The sequence below is a fragment of the Malus domestica genome, chromosome 02 (assembly GCF_042453785.1).
Source record: "Malus domestica chromosome 02, GDT2T_hap1".
NCBI lineage: Eukaryota > Viridiplantae > Streptophyta > Magnoliopsida > Rosales > Rosaceae > Malus > Malus domestica.
Genome location: NC_091662.1, coordinates 14,782,603 through 14,803,185, shown reverse-complemented (window position 1 = coordinate 14,803,185; position 20,583 = coordinate 14,782,603). Strand labels below are relative to the sequence as shown.

The window sequence follows — 20,583 nt, the reverse complement described above, 5'->3', positions numbered from 1 at the left end:
TTTTTAGTCATTTAACATATTCAAAGCAATTTATATAAAAATTTACCAAACACTCAAACACTTTTTTTTTATTGAAATCACTTTTGCAAAAAAAAAAAAAGTTTATCAAACAACAACTTTATTTTACAGATGTTTATTCTCACAGCACAACAAAATCAGTTTTTCTAAACGGCATATCAATATCAAACTATCCCTATGATATTTGATATACTGAGCCGTGTTTTTCAGAATCCTCGTAAAAAAAAAAAAAAATTTGCCCCACGTATTTTGCTTGGGAAATTGACATATTTGTAGAAATTGGGGGATTTGTCGGTTCATGATCATATAGTAGTAGCTGACGCAGATTTAGTTAGAACAATGTTGGTTGATACTTGAAGCCGACGGTGCGGCCCCTGTCCCTCCAACTAGTCAATTCACGAGACCTTGAGCCGACGGTCCATAATTTATAATTTATTTATTGGAAATTTTAATGAAAAATTCACGGTACTGTTCATTTTAACGAAAAATCACATTTTTATAAGTAAAAGTCAAACATGTACTATTCACTTTACCCTTTATTTTGTCCTTATCGTTAAAACTCAAAGTTTTCAAACCGTTTTCATTAATTTTCCTTTATTTATTTTGTTTCATTGTGTATTGGGCTTATAGGACAGAAGTTCGGCGCAAAAAAAGCAGGGAAAGATTTAGAATGATTTGGAAAGAGATTTTAAAAAAAAGATATAAAGTACTTGAAGAATGTTATAAGTGTTACGCTTAAAAAAAGTTATACAACCGATACTACTTAACTTAGTTTACAGTAAACGGCACAAGCATTATGGACAGTGCACCAAGTGTGGTCAAGGATCGAGTGAGAGTCCATGTCCGTGTAAAGCCAAGTGGGTCTCACTAGGGTTCATTATTTGAGTTTCTCTTTGTCAATTAGTGATTTTGTATTTTCGTTTTCCTCTTCTCCACTTCAAATTTGATTTAAAAGTTTGAAAATTAATTACTTCCCTTCTTTATATGGCATTGCTAACAAATAAAAGCGTTTATAAGTAATAGCATTACATATTAATTCACATATTATAATAACTAAATACCAATGAGTCCATAATACACTGCATATATATATATATATATATATATATATTACCTGAGCAAATGCTAACACCATTTTTTTCATATAAAAACTAATGGTAGAGAATGAGCTTGACTGTTTTTCTATAACATAAATGATTTTTAATCTTATCGTACCCAAAATCAATACAAGTTCCACTTTTTTATTCCTTGAATTTTAGTTAGCACATGATATGCCATGAAAGAAAAAGATACATATCCTTTACTACTTTGTTTTTATAGTCAATAACGAAGATAGAAATTTATCGTTATGAGGTCATGAAAATGGAGAAATTATATATTGATTGGATGTTAAGATTAAAGTAGCATTTTCGGGGTCATTTTACCAAGATCATGTAGTCAAATCGGCAGTTTAATGAAAGAAAGAAACAAAATGTTGGGGTCAAGTGACTTCATTGCTTTTACTTTGACGCCGCCACTACTTATAACATATCCTAGTGTGATTTCCGTCACGTGCAATTACTAGTCAATCTGCTATAATATGCATGAATTGATAACGTCATGTGATAAATTTTTATGACACCGTAAAGGAGTCGTGATCACACCAAAAAATTTCCGGTTCACAAGAGTTTGAAGATTAATCAAAGTAGTGGCCGGTAGTAAGTAGCCAGCCGTATTTGATTTGACCCTCCGCTGAAGTTTGGCACTTTCTGGCTTCTCGTTACAATTGGGGGCAGATTGGAATTATAGGGGCCGAATACGAAAAGAAAAGTTAGGCTCACACTTGGCTACTAGAATTATTTTTATTTTTATTTTTAATTCTATCAACCAACGATGGCTATGAACTTTCCCTTTAGAGATCTTTTGCATTAAACTAATCGTTATCTTAAATGTCCTATCATTGAAAATGAAATTGACGATTACAATTTGAATAACTAGTGCTCAAGCCTCCCAGTAGCAGGAGAATGACTTATATCGCACGGACATACTAGTTTTGTAATATTTTAGATCAATGAAGTAAACCGATTTTGTAATGTTTTATTTTATGTCAATAATTTGAAGATATGTCAAAATTTTTATACACAGAACATTATTTTATTGACACAAGATATTACGTTGGCAAGATATTTATATTATACAAGTTGTTTTCCAAGTGGTTGAAATGTGATCCTATAAGGGAAGACGGTGTAACGCACATGGGCTTCCACTTGAATGGAAAATGATATTTTTATAGCTCCTTTCCAAGGTTCGTGATTTGACTTTTCCCTTAGTCAACCTCGTTTATATGTAATTTACAAGGGGAAAAAAAAACAAGCGGAACTTGGTATTGTTTACATAAGTTCGAAGATTGGGGGTGTTCACACAAAAAATTTAACTACTACAAGTCTACACCAAATATTATTGATTTATTATGCACACTTCTATGTATATATTTTCGCTTGTGTTTTTATAAATGAGAAATGAATGCAACTGTTTTAGAATGACAATAAATAACTCATTTTTTTATTTCATTACAACTCTAAAAAGATAAACCATTAAAGACCAAATGTTGATCCAAAAAGGGTTTGACTTTCAATCGACGGGTTTCTCCAATCTATTTTAATTTTTTTAAATAATATTTTAAATTACAAGTTATATTCTGCACTAATATACACTAATGACATGGACAACACACCACTTGTCAAACAACTCTTGTTTACAAGGAGTGAATTCAAAATTCTACAACAAAATGAAGACTGGGTGTCAATAAACCAAAAAGTTGAACTAAGATCCTCCACGAAAATGGACATTAAGTGCTACATAATTTTGAATTAGCCATGTGTTATAGGTATTTTTGCTTTTAAAAACTCAACAAAAGTTAAAAAAAAAATAATAATAACATAACAAAGTGGCAACACTACCAAGCTTTGAAACGAGGCCATAAAGTATCTTGCTCTTAGACCAAGCCCAAATTGAAATTCCGCGATGGGCCATACAGTAGATTCCTTCTAACCTAGCACTCCATCTAAACAATGAAGCCCATAAGGTTTCTGGGGCATACCAGCAGCCGCACTCTGGGTTACAAACCCAAGACTGATTCTGTGATTGCCGATGCAGCTCGATTTCAGACACCGAATTTTTTGACCTTTAGATTTATGTCATTGAATCTTGACTTGATTAGAAATTTAACGGTTAATTTTTGTTATGAATTTCAACTTGATTAAGAATTTAACTGCTAAAAATTTTGATGTATAAAATAAATCGGATCATACCACGAGTATTTTAGTGAAGGGAAGTAGTGGTGGAGATTCTGTAAGAGCAACTCCAGCGTGAGTTAGTGCTCGGGGGAAGGGGATGAAATAGGGCCAGATAGCCTGGCCTTGAAGCTCTAGCATGGGCAGCCCAAGAGAGAATGGAGGCCCAAGCTCCGGGCCTGTGAGGAATTGCCAACCCGAGTGGATGTGACGCTAGGGCTGACGTCATCTTGGTGTCGGCTCAATTTTTTATTTTTTTCTTTCAGGCGCATGTGCCTCACCCGCACGTGGGGGCAAGTCAGCCAACAACTTTTCAGACTTTGGGCCCGCGTCGTAGTTTGCCAATGTTACCGTTGGGAAGCCACGTGGCTTCCCACGGTCCGTTCGATCTCAACGGCTCTTTAAATTGGACCGTCCGATTTGCAATAGTAATAAAAATAAAAATAAATCTTATTTAATATCAACCGTTGGATCTGAGATCAATGGTTGATATTATTTTGCTTTATAAATAAATAAATAAAAGAAAAAATAGTTTTAAAATTAAGAAAAGTTACCGTTGTGACATGTGGCATAATCTGGAGTGTTGGAATTCAATTTTTTTTTAAAATCCAATGGCAGAGATTAATTAGTTCAATAAAAATTTAAAAAAAATTTAAAAGTTTAAAAAAAAAATGGTTTTTACTTTTCTATAAATACCTTCTCATTATCATCTACCTTACACCACAATTTCATATTTTCTCAACTACTTTCAATCAAATTCCTATCTTTCTCTCAAAGTTTTAATCCAATTTTTTTCAACAAAATGACTACTGATGCAGGTACGAATTGGTCACTTCTTGAAGATGTTGCGTTGTGTACTAGCTGGGTTGAAGTTACTCATAGTTCGCTTACGGGTAATGAGATGCAGTTGCGAGAAATGTGGAGTCTTATTCATACCAATTATCTTGAGAAAATGGGTGGGAAAAGAACCAAAGAATCGATGTCCAGTCGTTGGAAATTACTTAGCCAATCGTTTAGTACGTGGAGAGACACCTTGGCACAAGCTAGTACTAATCTTCGAAGTGGGGAAAATTACACGGATCAGGTAACAATATATTATTTATTCGTTTGTACTATACCCAAATTTACAATATAATTATTTGTTTGTATTATTTATTTATTACCTACTTTCATTATAATTATTTGTTTGTATTATTTATTTTTTACCTACTTTCATTATAATTATTTATTCTCCCGCATTGTGTAGCAACTTCAAGCACAAGCTTGGTATGGTGCCAAAACCAAAAGCAAAAATAAATCATTCAACCGGTGGGAATGTTGGAATATTGTAAACGATTGTCCTAAATTCAGAGTTGTGCCTGTCGGTTCAGAAGTTTTCATGAACAGCACCCCTCTACACTCTACACCCGATCATGGCTCAAATGTTCATGAAGATGATGCAGAAGAAGTGCCTGAAACGCCCTTCCCTGAACAAGCGTCGGGGTCCACCTGTTATCCAATTAGGCCTTAAGGTAAGAAGGCTTCAAAGAGAAAATGGAGTGCTTCCAAGAATGATTATGCAAAGTACATGGAAGAACTTGCTCTCCAAGGTGAATTGACTTTGGCACGGGAAATGGCGAAGTTTGAGGCTGATAAGGCTATAGATAAGGCAAAAGTTGCAGCTGTTGAGAGAGAATTTCAAGTTAATGAGAGGGAAAGAGAGCTACTTAGGCAAGAAAGGGAACAGGTTAGAGAAGAAAGAATGGCTCAACGAGATCGTGACATTATGAACACGCCTTTAGAAGGGAAGTCTCCAAATTCTAAATATTTTTGGAAGTCGGGGAAAGAGGATGTGGTGCGAAGGAGGCGTGCAAGAGAAGCGAGAGCAAGAGGAGATGGTCCTAGCAAGATAAGACCAGATCATCCTAGCACCACAAATTGGTTAAGTGAGGATGAATATAGTACTTTTTCTAATCGGAGCCCATAATTTTCCAATCACTTTGGGTTGTAATATATTATTTATTGAATAATGTACTTTATTTTGTTTCCAATTTATTGAATTTAATACTTTATTTATAGTGAGAGTAAATTTATTTAATTTGGTAAGTTATTTATACTATAAGAGAATATTTATTCAAATGACAAAAACACACCAAATAAAATTACATAAACATACCAAATAATTAAAAACTAACTAAAAATGAACTAAAAAAAACACACCAAATAATTAAAAATGAACTAAAAAAACACACCAAATAAAAACAAACATACTAGATGAACTTAATTATCTTCAGCTTGTTTCAATGCCCACTAGTGCTCTATCAAGTCATTTTGCCGGGTATTGTGCATATATGGCATTTGAAGTGCAGTATATTGTTGAATGACCAATTCATTATAACATCCATCCATTTCTAATGGCTCATGTTGCATGGGTTCTTCGGTGGTGTCATGAGCACAATATATACGTGTTCTTGAATTGTTCATCGTGTCTGGCTCATATTCATCAATGGCATCATAATCGTACTCATCCTCCACAATCATGTTGTGAAGAATGATGCACGTCATCATGATGGATCGAAACGACTCTACATCAAACAATCTAGCATCACCCTTGACAATCGCCCAGCGAGCTTGGAGGATACCAAAACAACGCTCCACATCCTTCCTACACCCCTCTTGATAGCTTGCAAAGTGTTTTTCCTTTGCATTTCGCGAACGTGGCACTGTTTTGACAAATGTTGACCACCTTGGGTAACTGTCATCTGCTAGGTAGTATGGCCCGTCGTACTTCCGTTCGTTGACCCAGTACGTGACTTTTTGTGCCTTTTCTTGCAGGACATCGTTGAATACTGGGGATTGGGCAAAGACGTTGAGGTCATTTTGAGTTTCCGGAACCTTGATCTGCAGATGCTCCATATACAAGCATCCACAAGGCAGCAGTAATTTTTTGCTGAGGAAGGAGACCCATAGCACCAAAAGCATCCTTCTTTTGAACAAAGTAAGAATCATGGTTGCAAACAGCAATCATGATTTTGTTGAACAAATGTTGTTCCATTCTAAAACGACGTCTAAAGTACGTATCAGGGAATGCACTATTACAGACAAAATAATCGTCCAAGAGTTCCGTACCTCGTCGTTACCTGCTTCTATCAAGGTTTCCAGAACGGCTAGGCCTGCAGATCTGACCCACAACTTGGATGACTCGACGGGAATGTGAGGCTCTGCCCATTCTTGCTTCGTCATCTCTCATTCTACGCTCCTCATCATCTTCCCTTTCAATTTGGGCCACATGGAGATTGAACAGTCCTTCATATTGGTTAAACAATTCTTTTTCTTGCTGATCGATTTCCCACATCATCCTTGAAGAAGAAGACATTGTAAAAATGAAGTAGAAACTATGAATAATGATAGAGAATTTGGTGAAGAATGAAGCATAAACTTTGAATAATGATATAGATCTTGAGAAAATTGGTGTGAGATTTGTGAGGATGGATGGTGAATTTGGAAGATTAAAAAAGGATTAGGTTGTAGATAATGCCACGTGGCATGCCGTCATTCGTTAAAAATATGATAGAAATCAATCCTCAAAGATTGTAAACAGATTATGACACGTTGTCACAGCTCGTCCTGAGATTCCATTTATCGAGGTTGTGAAATGACAAAAGTACCCTTGACGGTTACTAAGGTATGTGTGTGGCATGCTTTGAATAATGCATATTTTCCTAAGTTTTGGAAAATTTAAGTTGGATTAAAGGATGTGTGTATATTTGTGTGGTTAGGGAATTAAAGAGTGACTTGTTTTGGGTGGACCACACACACACACACGGGACAAACCCTTTCCTTCTCCGTGCCCTCTCTTTCTTCCCTCGCAGTTCTCTTTCTCTTCCTCTCGAACCCGTACGGACCAAAGCACCAATCCCTCAATTTCTTTGCGGATCGAAGCTAAAAAGGTGAGTTTCTTCATCCTTTTAACCTCCTGATTCGAATGGTGTTACTTTTAGAACTGGAAACCTTAGAAATCACGTCGAACCTGTAACCCATTTTGAAATCACTGTTCATGCACACGTGAATTGTTGAATTTCAAAGAATTCTAAGCTTACAGTGAGCTTAGTAAGGTCCTAAGGAAGCTCAAAGTGTTTAGTTTGAAGGTTTTGGACGTCGGGATCGCTGAGTTTGAAGTTGGCCGGTTTTCTTGGAATTTCTCCGGTGAGATTTCGTATGTTTGTGAACCTTAAAGTAGTGTAACGTGATTCTACACGCTTAGGGCTCCAATTTGATATAAAATGGGTGAAAAATGGTTGAGAAATGACGGAGAACAATGAGATTGCAAAATCTCCAGTTTTCCGACGACCGGCAAAACCAGTCCGGCGACTGGAGGAATAAGGTGACGCGCGTGGGTCCGTGCCCCTTCCGGCGTGTGCAGCCTCGAAATTTTTTTCTAAAGATATCTCGACGTCCATGACGTCGAGTAGGTCACTGTGGTATATTCATATACCTAAATTGAGCATCGTATGAGAAGTTATTACGAATTGTCGGTTGTGTGCTTTAAATAACGTTGTTTTAGTTGTTTCACATATAGGTGATACCTATCCCGAGGACGAGCCCATTCAAGGACGTCACAAGGGTTATGACCCTTCGACTTATCAGTAAGTGGGCAGTTATTTTCTGTTATGACCTATATACTACTGAATTTCCTAGAAATTGAATTTAAATGAAAGTATGTTTTTAAAATGTCATGCATGCATATTATGAATTATAGGAATTAGTAATTGATGCATATATATGTGAAATGGTGCTGTGGACGCACATGTGAGTATCAGGTGAGTTTATGTTATTCATGTGAACTATCAATGAAGTGAATTGTGTTGAAAGCTTAAGCTTGCACCCCTGGTGTTAGTGCTTATATTATTCACCCTGCACCGCACGCTCACCTTGGATCCAAGTAGGTGCATGTCATACAGACCATGAGAGGGTTCCGACATGTCATACAGACCATATAGTGGTTCCGACTGTAGGTGATTTTAGATTATTATATAGCTGTTGATGAGAGAAGCACTAGAGCGTATTCTTACACCATTCTTATTGTACAGACTACTTCAGGTAGTTCCGATTTATGTGTAGAGTGGTGCTGTACAGGTCACTGTGGTGACTCCGATTGGTTTGGATATTGAGCTATGGAATTAACCGTATATGACCAACTGCAAGGTCTCCGGTTGATTCATTATGTCACTTGTTATATTGATGCATTCTTAATCTGTTATTGACATTTATTGCATGGCATACTTTCTGGTTTTGATAAAGATTTGTGATTTGAGATATTTGAAGAAGTATATGCATATTATGTTATTTTCTGGGAAAGTATATAGGTTTTACAGCGAGGGGTTAGAAATATTATTAATTGAAATGTTTTCAAAAGCTTTGTTTTACTGACCCACTCAATTTTGTTTTGCGCCCCTCCAGGTTCTAGTTAGCAGCGATTGGTGGCCCACGAGGATTCCCACGACGTACTGACATACTACATAAATGTAGGACTCACATTCGGGTGTTGTAATTTAGTTATGGTCCTACTTGACTGCACCTAGTAGTTATGCTCTGAATATGTGTGTTTCACACTTAAACTTACTCTAGCATGCCAGTTGGATATTATTGCTAGTATTTGGTTTTTATTTCTTCGTATTTTTCTTATCTATTGCTTCCGCGTCGCACTTTTGGTTACGTCACACTCACGTGACGGCCAGCACGCCTTGATTCTAGGATCGGGGTGTGTCAGTTTGGTATCAGAGCCTAGGTTGTAGTCCTGTATAAATTGTTAATGCTCTAATGATCTTTTTGTGTCTTCTGTCAGAATTATGCCACCTCGTAGGGAATCACGCCATGCTTCTGAGCCTAATTTCCCTGATATAGCTCAATTAGGGGAAGTGATGGCCCATGCCTTTCAGAATGCAATTCGTCGTCCTCCTCCTCAGAGAACACCCCTGGAGCCTATGTATAATCTGAAATTAGACCGCTTTATGGGTAATGAGGGTCATGAAGGGGCAGAAAAGTGGTTAAACCATATTGAGAAGACTTTCCAAGTGATGCAGAGTCAAGAGAATCTTTCTGCTAATAGATGGGTTGAGACCACTACTTGGTTTTTAGGACGAGAGCAAGCAACTTGGTGGGTAAATCAGACTTAGTTTATGTCACTTGAGATGGCAGCTGATTGGGAAGTATTCAAAGAGAATTTTAATAAAAGATTTGTTCCTCCGGAGTACATTGATCGTAAGAAGCAGGAGTTCACTCAACTGAAGCAAAAGAATATGTCGGCGCATGAGTATTATAGGAAGTTTACAGACTTATCTCGTTATGATCCTGATACAGCTGGTAATCAGGCAGAGATGCTTCGCCGGTTTAAGCTGGGAATTAAAAGGAAATGGCGGACGTTTGCTAGAGCACTTCCTTGCACCACTTATCATGAGTTTTCTGAGATTTTGGTTCGGATGGAGGATTCCGACAACCTTCCTAGTAACAGTGAGGATGATGAAGATAAGAATGATAATCATAAGAAAGATGATAGGGGTAAAGGTATCTCCACTCAGGGACCCCATAAGACACAGAATTTCAAGAAAAGTGGAGCGAGCTCGAGTTCTTCCAGCAGAGGATTTAGTGTCACAAGCCCGAAGAGAGGTGGAAGATTTGCTGGTGGACCCAGGTTTCAGAGATAGAGAGATTTTGGTGGTGCTGGTGCTCTGTTATGCCGCCGTTGTAATTTTAGACATCATGGAAAGTGTAGGAGAAGTGGTGGTGCTTGCTACACTTGTGGACAGTTGGGACATATGGCTGCCCAGTGTCCCCAGAGTCAGCAGAGGTCTCAGCAGTCTACTATGCCCCATCCAGCGCTGATTCAGCAGAACTTTGGATCAGGCAGTTATGGTCAGACGGGTCGTGGTGGTGCTTACCACTATCAGGGTGATGTTGCTCCCTATGCTTCCGGACAATATCAGTATTCCCAGGATCCTTATTCTCAGACTGGTATTCCCAAGACCCTGGAGGTTATACTTCTTATTCTTCCATGCTAGCTAGTGGATCTCAGTGGCATCAGGGAGGTCAGCCCCGACAGCGAGAGGTTGCTGCTAGTAGTGCAGGACCGTTTAGGCAGTCTAGCCCGTCAGGACAGGGACGTACTTCTCAGGGGCAAGGTAACCAAGGCAACAGAGGTTGTGGTGGACGACAGCAAGCTCAGGGACGTGTTAATCACATCTCACTGCAAGATGCTCAGAATCATCCGGATTTGATTATAGGTACGTTAAACATCCTTAGTCACTTTGCTAGAGTTTTGATTGATTGTAGTGCTACACATTATGTGATTTCTCATATGTTTGCTCAAATGACACAACCTCACCTTACACCTCTAGGATTTAATTTAGAGTTTGCTATGCCTAAAAGGGAAATGTTATGTTGATAGTGTTTATCCAGGGTGTCCAGTGATGGTAGATGGTGTAGTTATGCCAGCTAATCTTATCCCGTTAGATATTGTGGATTTTGATGTGATTTTAGGGGCGGATTGGTTGCATTATAATCGTGCCCATATAGATTGTTACGGGAAATTAGTTACTTTTCATCGTCCCGGACTACCAGCGGTTACTTTTGTGGGTGAAAGAAGTGGGGTGAGACATGGTGTTATTTCTGCTATGAGAGCAAAGAAGTTGTTATCGAAAGGTTGTCAAGGATACTTCGCACATGTGGTGTTAAATGATGTTGTTCCTAGCAGTGTGGAGGAAGTTAGAGTAGTCAGGCACTATCCTGATGTATTCCCAAATGATTTGCCTGGATTATCGCCAGATAGAGATGTGGAGTTTTCTATTGATTTGCTTCCAGGTATGGATCCTATATCTTTGACTCCATATAGAATGGCTCCAGTTGAATTGAGAGAATTGAAAATTCAGTTACAGGAATTAACTGATAAAGGTTTCATTCAACCTAGTACTTCACCTTGGGGAGCTCCAGTGTTGTTTGTAAGAAAGAAAGATGGAACTTTGAGATTATGTATTGATTACAGGCAATTGAATCGGGTGACGATTAAAAACCGTTATCCATTGCCTCGTATCGATGATTTATTTGATCAGCTTAAAGGTGTATGTGTGTTCTCTAAGATTGATTTAAGATCTGGATATTATCAGTTGAAGATTAAAGATGATGATGTACTTAAAATGGCTTTCAGAACCTGTTACGGACATTATGAGTTTTTGGTGATGCCATTTGGATTGACTAACGCACCTGCAGCTTTCATGAGGCTAATGAATGAAGTATTCCAGCAATATCTTGATAGGTTTGTCATTGTTTTTATCGATGATATTCTGGTATACTTTAAGTCTAAAGCAGATCATATTCGACATCTTAACTTGATATTAAAGAAATTGAGGGAGCATCAGTTGTATGCCAAGTTCAGTAAATGCCAGTTCTGGTTGAATCAAGTGGCATTTTTGGGGCATGTAGTATCGGCACAAGAAATTCATGTAGATCCTTAAAAGATAGCAGCAGTGGAGAATTGGGAACAACCACGAACCGTCATTGAGGTACGGAGTTTTCTTGGTCTAGCAGGTTATTATCGGCGTTTTGTTCAAGATTTTTCTATGATTTCTTTGCCACTAACGAAATTAACCAGGAAGGATGTTAAGTTCGAGTGGGACGAGAATTGTGAGCAAAGTTTCCAGCAGCTGAAATGGCATGCATGCATATTATGAATTATATGAATTAGTAATTGATGCATATATATGTGAAATGGTGTTATGGACACACATGTGAGTATCAGGTGAGTTTATGTTTTTCATGTGAATTATCGATGAAGTGAATTGTGTTGAAAGCTTAAACTTGCACCCCTGGTGTTAGTGCTTATATTGTTCACCCTGCACCGCACGCTCACCTTGGATCCAAGTAGGTGCATGTCGTACAGACCATGAGAGGGTTCCGACATGTCGTACAGACCATAGAGTGGTTCCGACTGTAGGTGATTTTAGATTATTATACAGCTGTTGATGAGAGAAGCACTAGAGTGTATTCTTACACCATTCTTATCGTACAGACTACTTCAGGTAGTTCTGATTTATGTGCAGAGTAGTGCCGTACAGGTCACTGTGGTGACTCCGGTTGGTTTAGATATTAAGCTATGAAATTAATCCTACAGGACCAACTGCAGGGTCTCCGGTTGATTCATTATGTCACCTGTTATATTGATGCATTCTTAATCTGTTATTGACATTTATTGCATGGCATACTTTCTGGTTTTGATAAATATTGGTGATTTGAGAAATTTGAAGAAGTATATGCATATTATGTTATTTTCTGGGAAAGTATATAGGTTTTACAGCGAGGGGTTAGAAATGTTATTAATTGAAATGTTTTCAAAAGCTTTGTTTTACTGACCCACTCAATTTTGTTTTGCGCCTCTCCAGGTTCTAGTTAGCAGCGATTGGTGGCCCACGAGGATTCCCACGACGTACTGACATACTACATAAATGTAGGACTCACATTCGGGTGTTGTAATTTAGTTATGATCCTACTTGACTGCACCTAGTAGTTATGCTCTGAATATGTGTGTTTCACACTTAAACTTACTCTAACATGCCAGTTGGATATTATTGCTAGTATTTGGTTTTTATTTCTTCGTATTTTTCTTATCTATTGCTTCCGCGTCGCACTTTTGGTTACGTCACACTCACGTGACGGCCAGCACGTCTTGATTCTAGGATCGGTGTGTGTTACACGTGGCGCGATGTGATTGATTAATAATCTTATCAGAAATCCATCACCAATAATTGTATTTTCGGATAATGACACGTAGCGCAACGAGAACAATTAAAAATCTTATCGGAAATCCATCACCAATAATTGTCTTTTTCGGATTATGACGCGTGGCGTAACGAGAACGATTTAAAATCTTATCCGAAATTGCAAATAAAATTATTTTGTATTATTTTATAACTTTTCAGATAATGACACGTAGCACAACGAGAACGATTAAAAATCTTATATGAAATTACAAATAAAATTATTTTGTATTAGTCTATAAATAAAAAAAATACTAATATTTTATTGTCTATTATCAGGGCTATTTAAGGGCTGGTTTGGTATTGTTGTGCTTTGAAAAAAAACTGCTGTGAGAATAAGCGGCTGTGCTGTGAGAATAAGCGGCTGTGAAATAAATCAGCAGAGCGTTTGGTAAACTTTTTTGTAAAATTGCTTTTGGAAAAAAAAAACAGTCTGATAGTGGGTCTTTTCATTAAAGGAGCACTGTAGCCCCGTGTGCTTTGAAAAAAAACCAGTTTTCCAAAGCTGCAAATAGCAGCTTCAGCCTTTTCCTTTGATTTCAGCTTATTCTCACAGCAGCTTCCAAAAGAAGCCATTTTTTTTCAGTTTACCAAACACTTAAAACCCTAACAGCTTTTTTTCATAGGTGCTTTTTTTTTAAGCACCTCACTCCCAAACTAGGTCTAAGTGTAACTGTGGAGATGCAAAAGACGGTTATTGTTAATTAATGGCAGTTTTTATTCACTAGGTGGATAGCATAGTGTATTTCCTAGAGGGTTCCCTGGAACTGCTCTAAGTATTTGCAACAAAGATTAGAATCTCCAGCTAGGTCAAACTTTTCAAAAGTAGAAATGGTTTCCCAAAAGTGAAACTGCAAATATTTTCCCTAACCAAGCACCGGTACGAGGATTATATGATTCCTACTTATAAACTATTATCTATATAAACACAAACAAAAAACTTTGTGATTAAAATCTTAACACTTTGTGTTTTGATTAATATTTAAACAGTAATGCCACACACGAGTGAGATTTTTCCTGCATTTTATTTTCGGCAACATGTAATAATTGTAGCAACTAGCAAACAACAATCGATGGTGGTTGTTGAAAATTAAAGGAGTTGGTAGAGGGTAGTTGAGATAGTTAAGTACAGTTAAGCTCATTTTAAAAATTATAGTTCGAGGTTAGTACTGAGTATCATTGAACCAAATAATCATTTGAGCTTTAAAAATAACAATATTACAATCTTAAAAAACTAAGGATAATACTTGCATGAGCTCATTCCTCAAATTGCAAACAACGTATCTTCATCGTAAAAATTTTGCAATTGGACATATTCAATCTTTTAATCTTCATTTCAAGATCATCCAAACAAAAATTCATTTGAAAAGTACATTGTTTAGTCATTCAAATATTTCAAATAAATCAATGGTATATGTATCAAGTAGCATATGCATGATGAACCATAGATTTATTTAGATCACTAAACGATATCCGATTCAAAAGATTAATTAATTAACTTACTATAACACATAATTAGATATATATAAACAAGCACATTACACTCTTAACACTTCTGCAGCAGCAACAAGTAGATGCTTAATATGCCATGAACAATAAAACAACCTCGAACGCTAATACCCAAAACTTAGCTAATTGCCACTCAGCCCATCTAAACCCATCAAACAACAACATCATCGTCTCCACCTGATCATCGTCTGCATCGGGCGATTCTAGAGCATCCTCTGAAGTAAGGACGAACTGGGCCTCTGGCTTTGAAGCAATTGTGGGTGTAATAAGACCTCCCGGACCGCGGCGGGCACGGGATGCGATTTGCCGACAGCGCGCCGTACGAAATGTAGTACTTCATCCTCCTCCAGAACAGAGATCTGCGCGCGTACGCGTTTTCCACGTCCAGTTCCAAGTCCTCGCCGTCCTCGTCATCCGCCTCCTCGAGCTCGTCGTCCAGCAGCGACATTGTGGCGGCCGGCCAGTCCAGACCCTCCGTCACTAGCTTCAAGCTGGTTTCGTCGATTTGAGCTTGGATGAGAGGACCCAGATGGAGAAAAATGAGGAAGCAGCAGAGGAGGAGAGTGAAAGGAGTTGGAGAAGCCATGGAAAACCTAGAGAGAGAAAATCATAGGTTTTTTGGAGGGGTATTTAGTGAGAGAAATCTAGAGGTAGATTTGAGTTGTTTTTGGGGTTAGATGGAGACAGAGGGGGGGCCAAGGTTCACATGTGAGTGAAGAGAGGTGTGAGTGAGCAGGGCTCAGCTGATTGGGTTACAGCTGGGTTTCTTCAACGTAGGTATTAACTCGTTTCTGGTGACACCAATTTCCGCGGCGTTATTATTTGAAAATTTATAGTACTTCAGAGAATTATGTAACACCGTTTTGCGATGTTATTATTTGAAATTGGGTAAACTGTCGGTTTACCCCCTGAACTTTCATCTCACTTTCGATTTTCCCCCTGAACTTTTCTATTGGAAAATTAAGGACTCAAACTAATTTTTTTAGCCAATTTACCCCCTACCGTTAGTTTTTCATATATTCCATCCATATTTCCGTTAAATGAGACCATGTGCATAACATGTAAGGATAGTTAAGTCATTTCAATTTAAAAATGATTAAAAACTGAAAATAAATAATAATAATAATTTTTCCTCTATTTTTTTCCGCTAATTCCTATCCTCAATTTTAATTTTCCCTTTCATTCCTATGCATGAAAAATAACATATGGTGTTATTGTCTTCATAAGTAGCTAAGTTAATCTTTTTTTGAAGCATGTACTACCATTTTTATTTTCTCTAACAAATTAATAATTTGACAAATGCTCATAGTGTTATTGTCTCCAAAGCAGTGCATTAATATAAGAAACATGTCCATAAAAAAGACTAGGGTTTCTTATATTAATGCACTGCTTTTGAGACAATAGCACCATTAGCATTTGTCAAATTATTAATTTGTTAGAGAAAATAAAAATGGTAGACAATAACACCATATGTCATTTCTCATGCATATGAATGAGAAGGAAAAATAAAATCGAGGATATGAATTAGCGGGAAAAAATAGAGGGAAAGTTTTGCTTTTTTTATTATTTTCAGTTTTTTAATCATTTTTAAGAGTGAAGTAACTTAACTACCCTCACATGTTGTGCACATGGTCTCACTTAATGGAAATATGGATGGAATATATGAAAAACTAACGGTAGGGGGCAAATTGGCTAAAAAAATTAGTTTGAGTCCTTAATTTTCCAATGGAAAAGTTCAAGGGGGAAATCGAAAGTGAAGTGAAAGTTCAGGGGGTAAACCGACAGTTTACTCTTTGAAATTTTAGTATATTTGATAACTGTTTCGTTTGTCACACTGTTTATCAAATAAGATTTTCGTCTTCAATTAATAAAAAAAAATGAAACTTGAAAATGATGTGGATATCAAACCGGGCCCTTAGAGTTAGAATATTGAATACACAGTTACCAAGGGCCCTTTCATATAATCCAACGGTTGTTAAAGAAAAGGAGGCAGATTGTTTGCGCTCCTGTTTGGGTGTCATTTCCATCATTTCTTATTTGTACGGTTACGGTTAAGTTACGTCAATATTTTATATTTTTATTGCTTTTTGTCTTAATATCTCTATAAAAAAATTAATATAAAATATCAACATGGCTTAATCATGATCGCACAAAATATAAGAGCATAGAAGAGCACCCAAACAGGAGGCAGATAATCTGCCTCCTAAAGAAAATTGGGCATCCATTGGACCGGATCGAAAAGCTCTAACTGGCGGAATACCTTATACTCCAAATTATGGCTTCACCTGTTAATGTTTCACTTAAATAACAACACATTTATTTTTCATTAACTTACACTAAAAGTGAGACATATTAATGATGTCATCTTCATAATCATTAAATGGGACCTCATGTTTTTTCAGGGACAGTAAAAAAGATGGTGTTATTTATACATCTACTTTTACTTGTCATACGTATTTCTTAATTTTTGACCTTTTAATCTAATAAATTGAGAAAATCAATGAATAAAAATTAACAAAAATGTTTGAAAGATAAAAAAAAGATATACGAAAAGAAGTAAAGAACTACTCCATTCAAAATGTTCAAATTTCGGGTTTGTGGGGTGGGAGTAGCTTTTGGGTGTGCAAGGGTGTAGGGTTAGGGAGATTGAGGTGGGTGTGGGATTTTAGATGATATGGGATTTGAGTGGGGTCTACTACCCTTTGTTCGGTTTGATAGGTGAGGGTGTTTTGTGTAAAAATGAGGCGCGGGACATTTTAGAATCTGGGCGGCGCGGGGTGTACAGGATAGGTTAGGGATTCGACAATAAAATTTGGTGTTTAGTATTTATGGTACATTTATTAATCCGTAATTAGATTGAGATAAATTGAATTGAGAAGAAATTGGAATGAGATGAAATTAGAATCAGATTCTTGTTGAAATTGTTTACTAAAATTGTATAGAATCAGAATGCAAATAATGCATATTCTATATTAGCTGTTTACCAATTCACATGAATTGGAATCAAAACCAGTTTGATTACTAAAATACTTTGTTCAAAATAGATATAAAACCGATTCAACGGTTCAAAGAGTATTAGAATATCGACGGAATGCACAAACCCCAGAAATAAAAAATGCAAAATATTGTAATCGGAGCAAGATAAATAACAAATCAGGGATGGCGGAGCTTACAAGATTGGAGGTAAGAGTTGAAAATTCGTCTGAAGGGAGAAAACCCATTTGCCGGAGCTGTGATTGGAGGGCTGTGCAGTGAAAGTTGGCGTTTGTATGTAGCAAAGTAGCTTAGAGAAGGAGAAGGGCGAATAGTGCCTTGTGATGGTGGGTGATGAGAATTAATCCAATGGTTTAACAGGTGTTGACGTTGATGTTTCGGCTGGAATCTGAAACCTGAAGGTGCTGTGTTACCGGAGATAAGGGTTTATTGGGCAGAAAAAACTGATTCCGAGTTGAGGGCTTTCTTCAGGAATCCAAATACCACCTATTGGTTGGTAATCCGATTCTAGGCAAATCAGGGATCTGATTCCCTATTTTGGTGGGCCCCACATACAATTTCATTCCCTCAATGTTAGTAAACAAATGAATCACTTGGAATGAATGCAATTCTCATTCCACTCACTCCATTCCCCTTATGTAAACACGCCCTTAGTGTACGCGGCTGGTCGGGATTTGTTATCGTTTATCATTCTTATATATATATATATATATATATATATAAAGGGAGAAGGCTAGTTTGGTGAAGCATTAGATAACCTCTAAAATACCCTTACTTAATGACTCTATGTAAATCAACAAAAGAAGGATAAAGAGGTAATAACATTAACAATAGAATTTGAAACCTAATGGAAAGTGAAAAGGAAGACAGTTGCCAGTTTAGTTATCAGTCCTACTCCAACTTCCCACGATCGAAACCAGAGAACAGTTTGACGATTCCCACGATGAAACCAGAGAGTAGTTTAACGATTCCCACGATCTGAGTTCAGTTGAATGTTCAACAATAACTACCCCCATACCACTGCCATATACAGATGAATAATCGAAAATAGCCTAATTTTCGAAACCAGACTTCGAGATGCCGTCTTGGAGCCCATCCTCTTCACACCTTCGATCCCGGACACCCACTTTCAAGAGCCCAATCTCCTGGCTATTGCTCATCTTCCCTTCTCTCTTCTGATCACCATATTTAAGTAAGTTTTCCATTTTGTGCAAATCCCTAACCCCAACTTTCCTTACCATTTAGCTTTTGATTTCAACTTTTGATTCAAGATTTTTTCCAATTGCAATTTTTTTTTTGGTCCCATCATCTTCACACTTTTTTTTTTCTATCTTTCCTTCTGTGTCCTTAGTAGCTTCCATCACTCTTGCTCTCTCAAAGATTGCACTGAGGCAAAACACGCACTCACTCAAAGACAATCTGGTAACCATTTTCTTTTTATGCGATACTGTCTTAAGATTTTTTGTATTTTCCTTGGTTTTTTTTTGGGGGGGGGGGGTTGTTCAAGTTCTCGAGGGATTTCAAGTTTTTGGGTTGATGATTGAATGTGGAGCTTAATGTGTTTTTTTTGTGGCATTTTTTATAGAGGTAATTTCTTGGTGGGTTTTGTGTTTAATGTAGTCAATTTTGGGTTTTGTAGATTGAGACAACAAGACTGAAACTCGAAGACGAACAAGCAGAGGAGGAGGTCGGTGAAGAAAAGAGAAGCAAAAGTAAAAGGAAAAAAGCGTGAGTTATTTTTTATTATTCTCCCTTATGAAGAGCAATTTTTGGATTTTTTTAATTAGTGTTTGGTGGGAGGTTCAACACTAAGCAATTGCATACCACCAGTATTTAGAGATGAGTAATCGGAAGGAGGCTAAGTTTGGTTTTCAGGAGTTCGTTGTGTGGTTTCAGAAGCATGAGATGAACGAATATGTCCTCTTTGTACAAGATATTTTTTTTATCCTGCATCTCTGTTTAATGCCGACTTTGTTTTGATATTTTTTTTTATTGTTAATTTCAGGGTACTACCAGTTTAATGCCGACTCTGATTCCACACTTCAGAAAGGTATGCCTTTAATGTATGATAAATTTAGCCAACTTGCTTCTCTTGATTTGGAAGGGTATGACTCCAATCACTTTGTTTTCCTGCATCACCAATTGTAGAACAAAAGCTAATCCAATTGCTAATCTTAGCATCTGCTTCACCAATTCACCATCATCTTTTGATTTTGAGTGCCTTTATCTGATAGAGGGCAAGTACACAGTTTTATATCTTGGTAAACAATATCAGCACTGATTTCTTTTGTGAACTAAATACATGCATAATATGTGGTTGGTTTGAACTTTGTTATACATGCACTGATTTCCTTCTCTGAAGAGCATACTACATAATCTTTCCAATTTTCACTAAAATTATCTCCACAACTCATTTGCAAGGCTATAAGGAACTGGATTTAGAGAGGGCCTACCAAATAGAGATTTCTTTTACACTAAAACCTATTTCTCTCAGTAATGCTACACTTTCAAATTTAAAAATTTCGTGAGATAATCGCTTGAAGAAAACCTTGATTGATTGTTGATCTTGATTGAAAACTGTTGATTTCAGCAAGCTAACTCTCAAAGAGTTTAAAAAGGAGGAGCACGAGCAGTATGTATTTCTTTTTCTTTTTTCTTAATTTTTTATAAATGATTTGGGGGTAAACATTGAACCTTATATCTCCATCCACCAATATCGATCTCCATCTCTGTTCTTCCACTTCCTTTCCACCTCTCTCTGGTACTTTTTAATTTAAAAATGTATCTGTAAATTTTTTTCTGAATTTTATTTGCTTTCTACAGTGTTTCGAATCTTGAAATAAAATTAGAATAACTGCATGTTTTCCTTTCACAGTTTACTTTTTAAGTTTTTGGATAGATTGACTTGACCTTCACATTTTTGTGAATTTTTGCGTTAGTTGAAAATTGGTATGAGACTGAAAGCCTATGAGCATGAAGGTGGAGATTGATTTTTATCAAAATGT

The 20,583-nt window shown here is 37.0% G+C and overlaps 1 protein-coding gene and 1 long non-coding RNA gene across 2 annotated transcripts; one reads left to right on the top strand and one right to left on the bottom strand.

The window, feature by feature from the left end:
- Positions 1–14,547: 14,547 nt before the first annotated feature.
- Positions 14,548–15,327, bottom strand: LOC114820733 (protein RALF-like 34). Its single transcript, XM_029091971.2, has one exon. It carries the CDS (start codon positions 15,168–15,170, stop codon positions 14,766–14,768), a length of 405 nt encoding a protein of 134 aa, XP_028947804.1. The 5' UTR covers positions 15,171–15,327; the 3' UTR covers positions 14,548–14,765.
- Positions 15,328–18,711: 3,384 nt separating this feature from the next.
- Positions 18,712–20,382, top strand: LOC114823760 (uncharacterized). The gene is made up of 5 exons (XR_003771709.2): positions 18,712–18,770; positions 18,930–19,000; positions 19,584–19,683; positions 20,000–20,071; positions 20,169–20,382. It is a non-coding gene; the product is annotated as an uncharacterized lncRNA (long non-coding RNA).
- The last annotated feature ends 201 nt before the right edge of the window (positions 20,383–20,583 follow it).